The following is a 17,064-nucleotide window of genomic DNA, read 5'->3' on the forward strand; positions in this document are numbered from 1 at the left end:
ATTACTGATATATTTTGAGAATTAAAGAAAAAAAGGCACCAATTACATTCTTGGTATCCTTCTTGTTGTATTCTTCTATAAAATATTTGCTGTATCCTTAAGGGACATTAGAGTTTTTCTTTATGTTAAGGCTGCAGGGATATCTGTAACCAAAGTGTCAATGCAAAGAACAGAGAATTCTAGACAGTGTAAATGTCTACACAAAATTGTTCAATACATGGAGTTTGTATGGAAATTTATTCTTTCAGGTAAATATATTGTAAGTATGGGAATATGCTTGAAAGAATAAATCTGGGCAGTTGTCTTATTCAGTCATTTAAATAACTAGTTTTTAATTTTAAGGAATTTTTATCATAGCAGCAGTTGGGCTTAAAAATGACAACAGATTATTTTGAAGTATTCCGAAAAACAGCTTGCTAGTATATGACGATGCTAATTCCTTATTTGAACATTCAGACATGTGCTTGTCAGCTGATCCTTATGCATGTAGACAAGATACTAGAACTGGAGATGGCAGATTTTTTGTGATAGAAAATTCACCTTTCGAACAACTGCCACCAATACTTTGTATTTTGTGTGCTATATTTTATAATGTGTGGAATGTGCAAGGTGTGCATTCTGGTTGCAACCTCTATTTATAGATGTGTTTTCGTGTTGTTGATTGACTATATTAATTTTGTGTCATAAATTAAAACTAGTCAATAATGGAAACAAGACTTGTAATTATTGCTCTTCTGATTTATATGTGGCATATTAGTCCAATTTTGAGTTTAGTGATTGGTTTAGGGCTCCATCAGTAGAGCACCTGGTTGGAAATACTTCTCTTTGTGGGAATACAGTAGATTAATTTCTAGTTTAGTGTACTCCCTACTTAACACTGAGCTCCATTTAACTGATTATAGATTCAGTATTTTCACAAATGCCAGACTTAAAAAAAAAAAAAAATCCGACCATAACTTATATACCTACCCCCTTATATTTCTTGCAGCAGGCCTGCTACCCAAACTCCATATTTAACCTTTAATTTGTGTTTGGTTTTTTTTTTTTTCCCCTAGTGTTTCATTTCTTGATTTGCTGATTTGTTCACCAGAGTGCTGCAGCACTAGGCATTTTATTTTAGCTGATGGACATTTTTTTTTCTTCCATGGCTATTGTATCTCTATGAATTTAAAGTTAATATGAAAAAGAGGTTTCCTTTCCATTCTGAAAAAACCTAGAATTGACTTAATTATTTAAGATTTCTAGCATTTCTATTTCTCGGTGAATTAGAGTGGAATACAGGATTTCTTTATTATTGTGATTGCAGTGCATGATGCAGGAAAATAGCCAAGTAGAATCCCTCTAAGCTAATAGTCACAGTGCTGCTTATCATTGTCTCTGTTTTCTTCTATACAGCAGGACCAGTTTTGACCACCAAAAGAATTAGTGACTATGTGAATGTCTAGATTGGTAGTGTAATTTTTTTGCTTTTCAAGATAAGCCACAGTTTTAGTTAATTTTTTTAAACGATTTTTTTTCCCTGATTTAAAAATACTTGTTTTATACTCAGGTTTTGTGGTTTTGTTTTTTGTTGGGTTTTTTTTTTTTGTTTTGTTTTGTTTTGTTTTGTTTTGTTTTGTTTTGTTTTTTTGGTTTTTTTTCCCCTCCTCCCTCCAAACACTATTATTTAAATGTACAAAATGAAAGGTAGTGAACAAAAAGAATGAATTGTTTCCAGACTGGGCTTGATCTAAAGCCCAAAAGAAGTACGTGAAAGAGTCTGCCATTGACTTTCATGACAGAGAACTTTGGGCCATGATGTCCTACAGATATGTAGTAAGATTTTTAAAGTATTTCCTTAAATTTTGAGCATCAATTATTTATTATTTGCAAGTAACCTCTATTACTGAAATCAAAATATGTTAATTCAATGCAAAAGTGTGAATGTGAATTTTGACATCCAGTTTTCAAGTGCTAGTGTTTGTGTTTTAGTTTGGTTTTAAGTAAAAATATCTTTAAATTATTATTTATAGGTAGATACTGTTAAGACAGTACAACAGACCAAATAAAAGAAGGAACTCTGTGAAATGGTTAGCAATGGTCTTATTGGCAAATCATCACTATTGCAAGTGTCATAGTTACAGCTCAGCTTTAAAGTATATGAATTTAAAACCTAACTATTGTGACTAATATTTATTTCAAAGTACAGAATGTGTCACAGCAGTAGGGCATCCTATTATTAATGCAATAAACTCTTGCTGTAGTAATTTTTGGTATGAGGTTGCTGTGCTCAAGTTCACAGCTATATAAAAGTAGCAGTGAAACATGCCTTTTTTCAGCTGTATCTTGCTGTAACATGTGAAATGACTCGTTCCCAGGAAGAGCCATATGGACAAGTTGTTCCATATTAAACTTACTACAGTATAACTTGGAGTTGGCCTTGTATGCTATAAAGTCTCTGGTTAAAACACCAATTTTAAAGACTGTTTTCAATTCTCTTCTACTTTTTAAATCAAATCAAGGCAAGGCATGGCTTTTCCAAGTAATGTATTCAGGTTGGAATTTCTTTATTTGAAAGAGTTCATGAATTCTTACCTGCTCTTTCATCACTATGATGCTGATGCTTTGCGAGGATCATGTCTGGGTCTTGCTCTATTTAAAATATGCTTTGCACTGCATGCAATTGCATACTACATTACATGAATCTTCCGCAGTTTTTTTCTCTGATGGTGCCAGCTTATACTCCAGATCTTAATTTCACTGAAGGAATTTGCATAGATCCCACTTACTTCAAATGTAAGAGTAAAAGCTGCAGAGGAGTCATGTTAATGCAGGCAGATTTGTGCAGAATATGATACATAGCCAACATGTTTTCTTCATGTTTCCTTTGTTTTTTACCCTCAAAGAGGCACCTGCTGCTGCAAAGGGGCATTGCAGTAGCTTCCAAATCAGGAACATTCACTTTCTGTGTTTGCTATAGATTTTTTTTCCCCCTACTCTGAAAGTCACTACTGAAAAGCCTTTCTGAAATAAAAGAACAAACACAAGAATGATATTTCAGGGTAATCTCTTTTTGCCTTAGCCACTGGTAGGTGAAAGGAAAAATGCCTATCCATTTTCAAAACAAAATGAAAAAACAACCTTTTCTGATAAGTTTTTTATTTTAAGTGGCCTTTTTTCAGGGAGAGGGAATTCCCTAGCCTCAGTGTATATTTACTAGAATATCGGTAGCTTGTGTAAGCTTGAGTTTTGTCCTTTTTGTTTTGGCAGTGTTTTCCAGTTGAAAAGAAGAGTGAAGTCCCAGTACTCTGCCTTTTCCAAACCTCCAGTTTGTAGTTGTACTTATCATCAATATTGCAGGCCCTGACACTCTGCAGCACTGTCACTGTATATACTGTGAAGGCAGTAAAAATGAGCACTAATCAATCTTTCAGGGAGAAGCAATGAGCATTAGAAGGCCACTATCCTGTGACTAAACACACCCCTTTTATGGAGTGTTGGTGCTAATAAAGGACAGCTTATTACTGAGGCAGAGACCAAAGCTTGGGTGAGGTCAACCATGACTGGCAGTCATCAGTCATTCTTAATGATACTTTTTCCCGTGCTTTCTAAGGGATTCTGAGCAGAGTGCAAATCATTCGGGGTCATCCATAGTTCATGTACCCACAGATGGCAAAGGTTTTGAAAGACTTTAGTTTAAACTTGGGTGTCTTTTTTTTTTTTTTAACGTTACTCAAGTAGGCAAAAAACCTCAAACAAAACAGATTTTTGCTCGTTTGGAATGTTGTATTTTCTTTCACTCTAATAGATGTTTTACACACTAGAGTGCTTGTGCATTATAAAGAACTACATAAATTTATTTTTATGACGTCTGTCTTCTTTAATTATTACCTTTGATGTCTATTGGTGACTAAAGAGAGCTTAACAGGATTTCTCTCCCTTCTTAAATTTCGCAAAGTGAAACTCAGCCAGTCCCTGACAGATGTCTGTTCCTCACCTTCAGGATTATTTTATAAATCCCTTTCTGATGAGCGGAAGTGTCAAATCAAGGACAGGTCATAAAGTAAAAGTATAAACCTTTTAAAGGGAGACCTTGGTAATATATAAACATTTTGCACACTATCTGAAATTTTATGGACTTTAAAAATGATATTTTAGCCATAGGAAGGCAAAAGTTTAAAACACCAGGCAGTGTGAACGTTTTTAAATACATGCCATTCCCTTGCTCCTTATCTTTCTTTCTGTAGTCATATTTTACATGTTTGGAGAAAATAGCTGTACTCTCTGTAGGGGCTGTCACTAAAGTTTGGGTTTCAAAGGGTCTCCCTATTTCATTTACTTTGAAATTTGTGCTCTTTTGAGTCGTTGTTTTTAAATTCCTCAATTAAGCACTCTCTGCACCACCTTGATGTTGGTGAGTGGGTATATTGCTGCTGTGATCTAGACAACTGCTGTCATTTTCAGATGGTTGAGATTATCTGAGACTTTACTTGAGCGAAACTGTTAGTTTATTTCTAAAAGCTGAGGTAAACTGGATTGTTTTTTGGGTCTACTGGGAAGTCCACACCATCATGCAAAGAAATATTTTACGGTAGTACATTATTTTATAATGCAAAAATCCTGATGGCAGGTTGGAGGGCAAGGGAATGTGTGTGGTTAAATGTATATGCATACATTTATGCATATGAAAGTATAGTGACTTTAAAAATTGACTGTAACTGGTGGTGTAATTTTTACAGTTACAGATTACTTGTGTTTTATTTTCCTCTTTGTACTGTTGAAAAGCCAAGCATGTATAGCATATGTAAACTGAAGAATGCACTTTCGCTTGATTAACATCAAAAGCTCATTTCTTTCCTGGTGTGTCTGTACAGAGCCGAGCAATATAGGACCTGTCCCATGTAGAAACATTTAAAAGTTTCCATATTTTGTTGCGTGAAGTGGTAACATACTGAGGGGAAGGGGAACAAGGTAAATACTCTTTTTAAAGGTCAGAGGGGTTTTTTTCTGCAGTGTTTTGTGGCTAGGAAGATTGTCTGATGAAGTCCTTCATGCGTTGATGATATGAATGGTTTCTTTCCTTGGGTCTTTTTTGTGTCCTGCTTAAAATCTCAAGTCAGTTGTGCGATACTGTAATTAACACGCCGTGTCCGAAGCTTTAGCAGAGTTAGACAAGTTATTGGTGAACCGGTGTGCATCACTGGAAATGATGTAAAGCATATGGAAATTACTGACTGACAAACAAACATTTATACAGTGTTCAAGCTGATAGCAGTGCTCATTAAGGCCTGAACGGGGGGTGGGGGGGCCTGTTGCACTTTTGTGAGCCCCCATCCTCCTGATGATCTCCAGTGATTGCTGGTGAAATACAAGTGATGCTAGAAGGCAGCTTACCTGGTGTGAGGAGCCTGCACCAGCAGCTGGCTTCGTGCAGGCACAGGGATGCACCCATGTGCCACCCAGCGCTAGGTCAGGATCTGGGGCTGCCGTTCATCCAAGAAATATCCCCATTCCAGGCTGTGTGTATCACATGGAACCTTTAGTTTTCAGTTACGTGGAGTTGTGGATGGTGAGGAGGAGGTGTGAGAGCATCTACATGGGGAAGAAGATAGTGAAACTCGCATCCTGTCACCGCTGGCTTGCGGGCCTGCAGAAAGCCTAGGCTAGCTTTGTAAGTCAGCTGAACGTGTAGGTGTGACAATTTAGTGCTCTGTGGTGCTAGTTCTCTCCTTGGTCAGGGAACGAAAGTCACCTTTGGGTTCAGTGTCCATCCTGTTCCCCTGTAGGTAGAGTATAAACAAAAACCCAGAGCCATTCTGTGCTTGCATCTCAACAAGGTGATGCATGAGTTCAGCCTTTCACACAGGCGTAATGCTTGGATTTAGATACTGCATCCCTTCTCCCTCTCCTTCCCCCCGCCACCCCGTACCCTCCTTGTGTTTTTAGATGTTTGGTTTTTTCTTGCTATCTGAAATCCTTTATTTTGTCTTTACAGTCTGGTTGAATAGGAATCGTGTCGTTTATGCAGCTTTGTGCTTTTTCTCTACAGCTTGTATTTGCATGAATGTGTTGCAGCCTGATGCGAGTTCATTCGATTAAATAAAATGCTTAAATTGTAATCCGTGCAAAACGATCATATTTGAAACACTTGATGTCTCGGTGAGAATCCATTTAATAGTGATCAGATTTAAATGATTTAACACAGTGGTGGTGGTGGGAGGTGGGGGAGGGAAATAGAGTTTTGAGACATTCCTGTATATAAAAAAAAGATTAAACCAAATTCAGATATGTGTCTCTCTCCGCCTTCTTCCCCCCCCCCCCCTTTTAGCAGTCAAAAGATATACTGTATCCCCTGTGAAAGGGTGCTTTCAATCCAGTTATCCACTTTACCCAGTCTCAGTTTCCAGAACCTTCCACACCCCCCCTGGTTAAACCACTAAGCCTTTGATTCCTTCCTGATTACACTATGCAAGACATCTATCAAACACTGTCTTATCTGTTTGTAAGGCAGCTCAGGCCTCAGATTTAAGTCATGGGTTTTGGCTACAAGTTGGAGTGTGATTAATAATTGACTAATGTAGCTTTTATTTATCACAGGCTAGCACATTTCACCATTACCGAGTTAATTTATGTTAAGTGTAAGCTGTCGCTCAATCTGTTTTTCAACTTTTTTTTTTTTTTTTTTTTTTTAAATCCTAAGTCTATCTTTCACTTTTTGAGAAACAAAATCCTTACACAGGGCACAGTCTTACTTGGTGCCAAAAAGTTGATTTCCTTTTCAGCGGAGCCATACATCACCGGCCCTCCCAGCTGCAGTGTCAGCCCCTGACAGAATGACATGTGTCATTTATCAAAGGGGCCAGGCCGGGCCTTGGGAAACGCACACGACAAAGCCTGAGAGAGTTCATTTCGCAGTCCCCTCCTACCCTCTGCGAGCCTCTTGCCAGGAAAGCCTGTGATGTTTCTGTCTTCGCAGCATTACTGTAAGTCCTTCAACCTTCACAGAATTAACCCTCGCTGCTGCCACTGCTGCCGCCAGACCTCCCCAGTGCCGCTGGACCTCCCCCTCCCCCAAGAGCTGCGATGCCCAGGTGCCATCCCAGCCAGCCCGTGTGTGGCAATAACATACATCTGGCTGCTCCCTCATCCACTTACCCATTCCTCCTGGAAAGAACTCTTTTTTTTTTTTTTTTTTTTTTTAAGTCCCATCTATTGTGCGGTATAGGAATTAAAGTCCTGCATTTTTCTATGGCAGGACAAGGTCAAAGACATAAAGAATAAGGTAATAAAGCATTTCAGTCATGAAAAAAAGGGTAGCCACTGTCCTGTGCACAGGTAGGGATTTGTGTTTCGTGAGCAGCGGTAGATGAGAGGATCAGAGTCTTCCTTCCACCTTCCTGTTTAAAATTTCCTTCTGGTTATTGTGAAACCATGTGCTGAAATAAATAGAGCAGGTAGTTTCTCTGCGTGCCACTTCAGCCACTTAACAACATTTGAGCTTCATAGCACCAGCTTGGATGAACTGAGCAGGTAGGACTTACCATGCTCCTCCTGAAACTCTATCAGCTAGAGGGGGCAAGGTGAGGAGAAGGAAAAGTTGATAGCATTTAACAGGGAAAAAAAATAATCTGCAGACCTCAAGGTGTCGCTTGCACTGAATAGTTTAATTTCTGTAATGTAGTTGCCTCAGTCCTGCAGCCCAGGAGATGACAAAGGAGTTAAAGCAGAAAGTAATCTTTTGCCAAATGAAGAAGAGCATATTTTCAAAATATAACAATGTTTCCTTAAACAAAACTTTTGTTTGTCTGTGTGTGTGTGCAAATGTGTTTTAAGTGGCTGAATTTTAAATCTTGATCATGTACAAAGAATATGAGAAAGTTATTGTCTCCTCCCCTCCCCCCACCAAATCGCTCTTTGTACTTTGCATAGTTCCTACCACACTGAAGTTATTTACAGCATCAGATATCATTTAAAGAGATAGCTAAGGAGACTAGCCGCAGCTAGGAACTTTCCAGAAAGGAGTCCTATAAATTAGCCATTGCTCAGGAGTGGCTGTTTTCTAGTCAGGGCTGGTCCTTTCATTTGTCTACATAAGGCTAATTTATATTTGCAGCCAGATGTGGGCTGACAGCCATCACTCAGAGCTTCCTTCCCCCACTGTTAGGAGGTCGGGAAAACAGTCACGTTTCCCATTTTACAGAATCCCCATCAACATTATTGAAGATGGATGTATCTTTAAAGCAAAGATTGATTGTGGATATCGGAGTTATGGTGTCATTTATCATAGTGAATATTATTTAGACTTGGATTGTACAAGGCTGTAACTTGAGACACAGCCAGGGGAGGGACAATCTGGAAACGAGGATCCATGAACTTTAATGGATGGATGCTTTTTCAAAGCTCCACTCACTATAGCATGATTTACTTTTCTTACAGAAAGGAAACAAGCATTTCAGTTTTAAAGGGCCAGCATGCCATCTTGTCCTCTTTAGTGGGTCCTTCACAGAGGCATCCGAGACTTAAAGCTGAAACAATAAATAGTGGTTGTGTCTGAATGTTATTTGTATGTAAGTGCATTTATGCTAAACATATTTAGGTGCACTTGAGACTCCTGTTTTTGTGAATTGCACTGGTTATGCTCTCTGTTGAAGGAGTACTGTGGCTGAGGAATGCCAAGTATTGATTATAGGATGCAGTGATCTGAAATTTCAGAAGATCCAATAAATTGCATTACAACTGGCATTGTTACTTTGACATGTTCATCTCTTCTCAGAGACAAAGAGCATCTAAGCTACATATTCACTGCTAGAGGCATCTTATAGAAGTGGAGCATCCACTAAATTGTGCACGTATCTGGTGGAGCATCAACTTTCTTGGTTGTTGAGAAATGCAGTAGACCTCAACTACTGTTTGCATGCTGTGCTTACATTCCACTTTTATGTAAAATTAAGAAGTGTAGTTTGAGATCTTGCAGGTGGACACATACCTCGTATTTTCAGAATACAGATTTTGGAAAACTGAACCCCACTGAAAATCTGAAGGCATGGCTCAGCTAAGTGCTATTTCTAATTTAGTGCCACCAGCATGCCAGTGTGCTTGATGAATTTATAAGAATGTTCCATCCTTTGGAACTTGACTTTTGATTTTTTTGCAAATGAACTAACTTGAATTCAGAAAATGCTCAATTAATTTCAGTTAAAGGGAGAAGTTCCTGAAACTGATAGCACAGGTTTAGATACAGTGCAAGCATGTGACAAGCATACTTCTCCCCACATATTCTGACAGCTCAGACCTATCTTGAAACTTTCTTCCCGTAGCATTATTTCCCCAATTACTTTGTTCAGGTAACCATCTGCTCCCCAGGCGAAATTGCTCATCTTCCATTTCCATCCAATTTCTGATTTTCTGATTTCCACTGGTACCTTCCATTTCCCACTGGTACAGTTTTTGGAGTTCATTTGCGTGCCTCTGATCATAACTTGGGGTGCCTGGTGACCTGCCCCACTTCAGTGGGTCATGTATCACAGTTTGGGAATGACTGTGTCATATGACAGAATTGCACTGGACGGTAGTTTATTCATGTGGGCTGACACATGTCTACTTAGAGGAAGATAGCAGCATTTACCAGACTTGTCCTTGATGAAATCATTCACATACTATCATTTAAGGCAGCTCTTCCCCAAGGATATACTAAAACTTGAACCAAACTATCTTATTTTTGTTTTTTTTTTCCTTTAAACAAAACTAGAAATCACTTTGCTGTCATAAACCAAATTCAGTACAAGAGTTTTCATATGAATAGTCAAGCTCAAGAGTTTAAAAAAAAATTCAAACAATGAAAGCAATTATGAACATCTGTTTTTGAATGCATATGTATTCTGTACATAACAAACAGAGAAATCCTATTATCTAGAATAATAAAAGGGAATTTCCCTTTCTGTCTCAACACTCTCTGGGAGGAATATGGCCTTCCACTTAGAATCCTGATTTGGTGGGTTTGGATTTTTTTTTCTTTATTAATGAAATGAAAATGAGGATATCTTATTTTTTTCCACTTTTCTTTTTTTCCCCCTCTGTTTCTTGTAGCCGAGATTTCAGTTTCAGGGACACTTGTATAAATCCTGGGAATCTATTTTTACACCTGTGCAGCTGAGATCAGAATGCCTCTATGAAGGCCTGCTATATTTACTCATACATAAAAAGTATTTTTCTCTTGCTTGAGAAACATACAAAATGTCTTCAAAGAGGAAGCAGTTTATCAAATTCATATTAATCACAGCATCAATAATGTTGACCGGGGTCAAGTCATTACACTAAATATATTGTAACCATTATTAATGCATGTAGCCCAGTGCCATAGCTATGATATAAGACTGCTGTTTCCTGATTAAAAGCTGTTTGGTGATGCAGAGGTTCAATACAGATTCTCCCTGCCTTGTGGTGACTGACAGTAGCTTCTGGTATTCTGCTTTCTTCTGACAGTGGAGTATATTAATATGAACACACCTTACAGAGGGGGCTACAAGAAGTGCAGAATGCAGAAAACAAAAGTGTCTAATTTCAACAGCCACAACTGTGCATCCATAAGGCAGCCAAATTTATCATGGCACATTATGGAGTGCAGCAAATGTCATGAAAACCATTGTTTTTTAATTTTTTTTCCCTGAGAGTCTGAATGAGGTGATTTATGGTAGTTATCCATCTTAAGGGTCATCCATCAACTTTTAGTTGCTAGGCAATCAAACCAACAGCTGTTTGCTTTGAATCAAGCTGAAAAGTTGTCAGTCATCACATGCAGGTATGACCTTAGTGGTTAAAAACATTATCATGCATGTAAAATTAAAGAGACAAAGTCCTTGTTCACTCTCTCCCATAGTGTGGCTTGTTACTTCCCATGAGCAACATAGGCACTGGCCCCAAATCTTTTATTTACAGCAACATTTTGGAAGATCACAGTGACACATGTGCTGGTCATTGCATCTCAGAAATATTTGCATGCTCACATAGAAGTTCTTTGTAGAGAAAGAGTTTGTAGCAGGGCAGTTTCTCAGATGCGACATCAAGTTAACTAAAATAGAACTTTTTGAACTCAATCTCATTGGCACATTTAGAACCAAGGGTAGATCTTGAGAAAAAACTATTGTAAGAGGCTACAGTTTGGTTGAATCAGTGCATGTCTCACTGAGGGGTAGTTAATGCTGCAATATTTAGTGTAAACAGTGCTAGGAAGCTCCTTCCAGATGGAGTCTGAGTAGCCTGATCTAGTGAAAGGTGTCCCAGCCCATGGCAGTGAGGTTGGAACTAGATCATCTTTAGGGTCCCTTCCAACCCAAAATATTCTATGAATTCATGATTCTATGATTCTACTGGTTTACTATGTCCTCTTAGAGAGGGTCTAGAGGACACAGTGATGAAACTTCCTGAATTCTGTGTACACTCTTCCACCATGTTTGTTACTATAAACAGACCAATATCACTTGTGGTTTGGAGGCATTGTATTTGACAGTGAAAGAATGACCTGATTATAATATGAGAACATGAATTTGTTTCCATTCCTTAGTTCTGGTCTTCTCTTGAAATTGCTTACAAGAACTTATTTTAGTTGCCATTTGGTTCCATTGGCTGCCATTCCCTGTTAAACACCTTCAAAATGAAGGTGGCATATGAAGTGAGCTGGATTCTGCAAGAGATTCTAGAAAATACTGAAGAAGATTGGAGGTAAATTATTGAGACGATAACCATGTATGTTATTTCAATAAACTATGCAGTTGCCAACTTGCTGTTAGTTCCTGATACTTGGAAATTGCATGCATCTCCAGTGCTGTAATCTTGAGCCATAGAGCTGCTGGCAGATTGACAGAGATGTAGCAACTGGTCAGAAATGCTCTGTGCAGAAGTAGGAAAGGGAAAGGAAGTGAGCCATTTTTGGGAAAAAGCTGCCTTTGAGCCATTTTTTTTACCAAATGTAGCCAGAGGACTACCTTTATCTATTGATTGAGTATTGATCAAATATTAGCTGCAGCTGTGGAGGTGGAAGTGTTCTGCAGAGAAAATACTTGTTGCCATGGGTTTTTCTGAGACCTCAGGCCTTTCTTCAGAAAGGTGTGTCTTACCTCTCCATTAATTCAGACACACTTGCAAACCTGAAGCCAGTACCTGACACGTGGTAGTTGTTGATAAATCTTGCTTTCCCAAGACAGTATATCTTCCTCTGCTAACCTGTGCGAAACAGTAATTGTCTTGTCTGCTCAGGGAGTCTGCTATGTGCTAACTAATCATGGTAAGAAAAGACTCTGTCCTCATTTTGATAAATCTTTTATAATATTTCAGATTTTATTTACATAATTACCCAATTGTCTTTGTCCCCTTAACATCTTTGACTTTCATTTGTGTATAAATTTGGCTGTGCACCTATTTAGATGTCAGTGAAGCTAATAGTGAACAATCCTGTGCCCTTGAAACTACTGTGTCATCTGCGCGGGCTCTTGCGTGGGCTTGCAATCACGTAACATCTGAGCACCTTCCAAGTGTTAATGTAAAATATATGTGCAAAATACTCCTTGTAGTGAATGCACTGATGGGTGATAACCATTTTCATAACATCCTTGCCGTCGTATTTTCACTTATCATGTGGCTCACACCAGGTGGCTTGTTAGCAGTTGCTAATGAGTTTGTTGTAGTGTGGGAGGTTCCCAGGTTGAGAGCTACACTTGAAGTTTTGCTCCCTCACTTGGGCTGTTTCCAAGACTTGTGTATGTATTCCTAATGTTATTTCAAAACACTTCTAGCACTTAATTTTGTTCTTCACAGAAATATAGATGCAGCAAATGTGTGAACCAAAGCTTATCATGATGTATCTATTTCTATTTGTCCCTTAAAAGAACCCCTAAAACTCTTTCTTCCCATCACAGTATTATTTTCTGTATGTCTTCTCAGTAAAATAGATTAGTAACACTGTAAGTCCTAAATGGATCTCCTGACATTTTTGACTCCCTTCCATTTACAGCAAGCAAAACCTTCTTTTCTACTCTATTTTTTTAAGATAGTAACTACTTTAGCTGTAGAGGGAGAAAGTTGATGTTGGTTTTACAGGAAATTTAAGGAGAAAATGATCACTTTGGGACAGATAGTAGTACCCTGTCAAGTACTATCCCAGCTGCGGGAAAATAGTGAAACTCATAGTGGGAAAAAGCGGCAGAATCAGGCTGTTTGATCAGGTTTAATCTATGAAGTACCTCACCTAGTCCTTTAACCTTTTGTATAGCTCAGTATGTAATCCACCTGTCCACATCACCAGAGGGACAAAATGAAGAATTTAAACTGCTATTGAACAGAATGAATTTCCATAGTGGATCAACCTAATGTTACAGTGATGACACGTGGTAATTTGATAGTTACCACATAATAACAGGAACAATGCAGCACATACAGTACTGGGAAACTCCATTGGATGCAACAGTAATTACATGGCAACTCACTGACTGTTAACACTTTGTCGTCTGATTACTGAGCACTTAAACTGTGTCAGTGATGTAGTTAGCACAGGTGCTTTTGTAGTTGATATATATCCAGTAAACTGTGTAATTTTCTTTTTTTATCTCCTTGGCCTCTATATTTTTGGAGTGGTTATATCTTGTGTAACATGAAGAATTTTTTTATTAACCTGCAAAGTCATGCCTCTGTTCTTCTGAATGTTAGTGCTCTCCAGAGCTGGTGAGTTTGCTTTACTGATGAATTCCTAGGAAGATTAAAAAAAAAAAAAAGAAAAAAAAAGAAACTCAAACAAATTTCCAAAATTAGCCTTGTAGCCCTCTGCTCACTTTTACCTAGCAGTCTTGCTTGTGTCTATTGCATTCATTTGTACTGAAATGGAATCTTAAAATAAAGTTAATGCTAAACTGTTAAGAATGTGATTGAGTAACGTAGTGGGATTTGGTTTGTATTCAAGACAAATGAAGAATCAGATATACTCAGATGGTTTTGCCTCATTTATTTGAATTAAAGGTAGGAGATTACATAACCATTTGAATTCCATATTTGTAAACAGTCTTTGGCTTTGTGTATAAATTATATTTATATAAATCTGTAAATTTGCTTTTGTGACTTTTGGTTAGAGAAACAAGAATTTTATTGTCTAAAGACTCTGAGTCAAGATCAGAGCCTGTTCAGTTAGAGGGTGTTTAGAAGCACTGAACAGACTCTACCCCCAAAGGAGACAGTCATGGTGAAGGGGCAAAAAGTAAGGAGAGACATCATTAAGGTGAAGTCTTGTCTGTAGGGCTAGGAGTATAGTCCACAGTCCATGATGCATTCTTCAGTGCCCTGTCCTTTACAAAATCACAGCTATCTCTCAAGACTAGGCAACTTCCAGCTAACTTATATTTCCACTGAGAGCCCATGATGAGCTGCTTTTTCCCAATCCTCTCTTGTGAAGGTTAGGACTTGCAGGTATTCTTTTACTGGCAGTATGTAGCATATGTTTTATATTGTATTTTTTTAAGTGACATTTTACTTAAAGATATTTCTTAATTTAAACTTTTAATTTGCTTCATTAGGCATCAGGTAGATGAAATGAAAACTTAGTTGGATGATCAAATAAATATGTAATCTAGTCTATTATGTACCTGGGACACATCTAAATTTTTAGCTTTAATCTTTTTTCGCTTAAGTAATCAGCAGCATCTGCTTTTAAGAGGTTCCCAAATTCTAGAAGATCCTGATGAAATAAGGTGAACAGCCTAGTTCCTCAGATTAAGTGTTCTGTTTACATGTGGAACGCACTCCTTCAGATGCTGTACTTCTGAGTAAACTTTTGCTTAGATCAGATACATCTTTCAAGGTATGTGCCTTTGTACTGTATTTTCTATATGGAAAGAACACACAGAAAGAAAACATTAGTATGTAGAAAAAGGACTGAACCAGGAGCATCCCTGCAATGTTTTTAACTATAAAAAAGAATTCAATATACCCTTTTGAGTCCTCTTAGAGAGGGTTTCTAGACTAGAGAACACTATGTGTAGCAGTTTCAGAGAAAATTCAGCAAAATGTACAGTCTCTGTAATCCCCTTCCTCAGCCCAATGCCGTCCTGCCCATATCCATCTTTCTATGCCTTTATGTTTTATAAGCATTTTGCCAAAGACCTGTGAGTTTACAGCAGTGTCAGTGCTGTGATACTTTTGCAGAGACCAGAAATACAGCAAATGTAACCGTGAAAATTTGTTACTACCACCACTGTTCTGCTGCTGCCCTTCTGCTGAAGGCCACCACTCCCACAGCTTTGGGGATTACCTCTTCCAGCATCTGTGAGAACACATCAACATTCCTCAGCTGCTTCTTTGTTCTGTAAATTTACCAGTCTGACCATCGGGAGCCACTCCAGCATTTGCACTCATCACCTGAGCTGGGACTGAAGCCCCCTTGCAGCTACACACTCCACACTCACAGAGTCAGACCAGATTTCTCTACTGGCTCGAGCCTGAATTTCCCATTGCAAAATCTCAGATGTCCAAATCCTTCAAATAATTCAATCACCAAACAACAAAATAACAGCTCAAGCTGGGTGCCTCTGAGGAGGGGCCCTGGACAAAGAAAACCCAGGGCTTTTATACCCTTACAGTGTAAGTGTGCAAAATCTGGGGTGCTCAGCCCTTGCTGTGTCGCTGAGTGTTCCATTCACCTGCCTGGGCCACAGGTCCCCGTGCCCTTGGTTATGCAGAGGCTCGGCATTTCACATCCTCTTGTCAGGGACTCCCATCACCTGGAGCTCAGCCTGCAGCAGCTTGCACTGCATCTGCACACCCGGCTACCTGCACTGAATGTGTCCTTCAACATCTGCACAGTCTCAGCTTCACAGAGTGGATCTGCTTTCACTGACAGTCAACACCAGGTGCAGCTAGGCTTGTTCTTAGAAATGAGCAGTACTTGAGCTAGCCCTCTTTTCAGAAACTAAATGCAGTTCCTTGGAAGTGCTTTGTGCCTGAGCACCAGTGTGGCTGCTATACTGGTATACAGTGAAATGCATTGAAGTGATGTGTTTCCTTTAGAAACGTGCCATTCTGTAGTTAGAGACAATGGTCTCCTCGCCTGCCATGCAAGCCTTAGTTTAGATATCTCTTGCACCAGCTGTTCATCCTATCAGCCTTGATCTTTGCCTATCAAGCTACCATCCTATCAGCCTTGATCTTTGCCTATCAAGCTACGTCACTGAGGATAAATCACAGAATCACAGGATGAATCAAGTTGGAAGAGAGCATAGTGGGTCATTTGGTCCAACCTCACTGCTCAAGCAGTGCACATGGCACAGGATTGTGTCCAGATGGTTCTTGAACATCTCCAGTGGGAGAAAACTCCACAACATCTCTGGGCAACCTTTTCCAGTACATGGTCATCTGCACAATAAACAAGTTCTTCCTCGTGTTCAGGAAGAACTTTCTGTGCGTCAGAGTTTGCCTGTTGTCTTATTGCTTGGCACCACCAAGAAGAGCATAGCTCCATCCTCCTGACATCCTCCTTTCAGATTCTTACAGACATTGATAAGGTCCACTCTCAGCCATCTCTTCTTGAGGCTGAACAGGCCCAGCTGCCTCAGAAGTTTTCCTTGTAAAAGGAGATGGTCCAGTCCCTTGATCAACTTTGTTGCCCTCTGCTGGAGCTGCTCCAGGACCTCCACATCTCTCTTGCATTGAGGAACCCAGAATTGGACACAGCACTCCAAATGTGGCCTCACTAGGGCTGAGTAGAGGGGTGGGATCACCTCACTTGAAGTGCTGGCAAAGCTCTTCCTAATGCACCTCAGGACACCATTGACCCTGTTGACCACAAAGGCACTGCTGGCTCATGGACATCTTGTTTTGCACTAGGGCTCCCAGGTCCTTCTCTGCAGACTCACCCCCCAGCAGGTCAGTCTCCGGTCTGGGTTGGTGTGTGCGGTCATTCCTCGCCAGGGGCAGGTCCCTCTATTTGCCTTTGTTGAATTTCAGACAGTTCTTCTCTGCCCATCTCTCCAACCTGCTGAAGTCTTTTTGAAGGCCTGCATGGAAATCTATTCCTGAAATATAAGAATTTTTTCTTTTGAAAACAAAATT

General features: G+C 39.2%; 1 protein-coding gene across 2 annotated transcripts in view; it reads left to right on the forward strand.

Moving 5' to 3' along the window:
* TSHZ1 (teashirt zinc finger homeobox 1) overlaps positions 1 to 17,064 on the forward strand; it is a gene marked incomplete at its 5' end in the record, with an annotated part of 54,228 nt that overhangs the window by 8,166 nt on the left and 28,998 nt on the right. The window contains one exon of one of the 2 annotated variants that reach the window (XM_084212059.1): positions 8,396 to 8,519. The exons of the other annotated variant lie outside the window; for it this stretch is intronic. Coding sequence (XP_084068185.1) covers positions 8,396 to 8,519 — 124 coding nt within the window. Of the gene's footprint in view, positions 1 to 8,395; positions 8,520 to 17,064 lie in introns of those variants that run through there. 2 annotated transcript variants of the gene reach the window in all.

This window comes from Fringilla coelebs (genome assembly GCF_963513975.1).
Source record: "Fringilla coelebs genome assembly, chromosome: 1".
In the NCBI taxonomy this organism is placed as follows: Eukaryota; Metazoa; Chordata; class Aves; order Passeriformes; family Fringillidae; genus Fringilla; species Fringilla coelebs.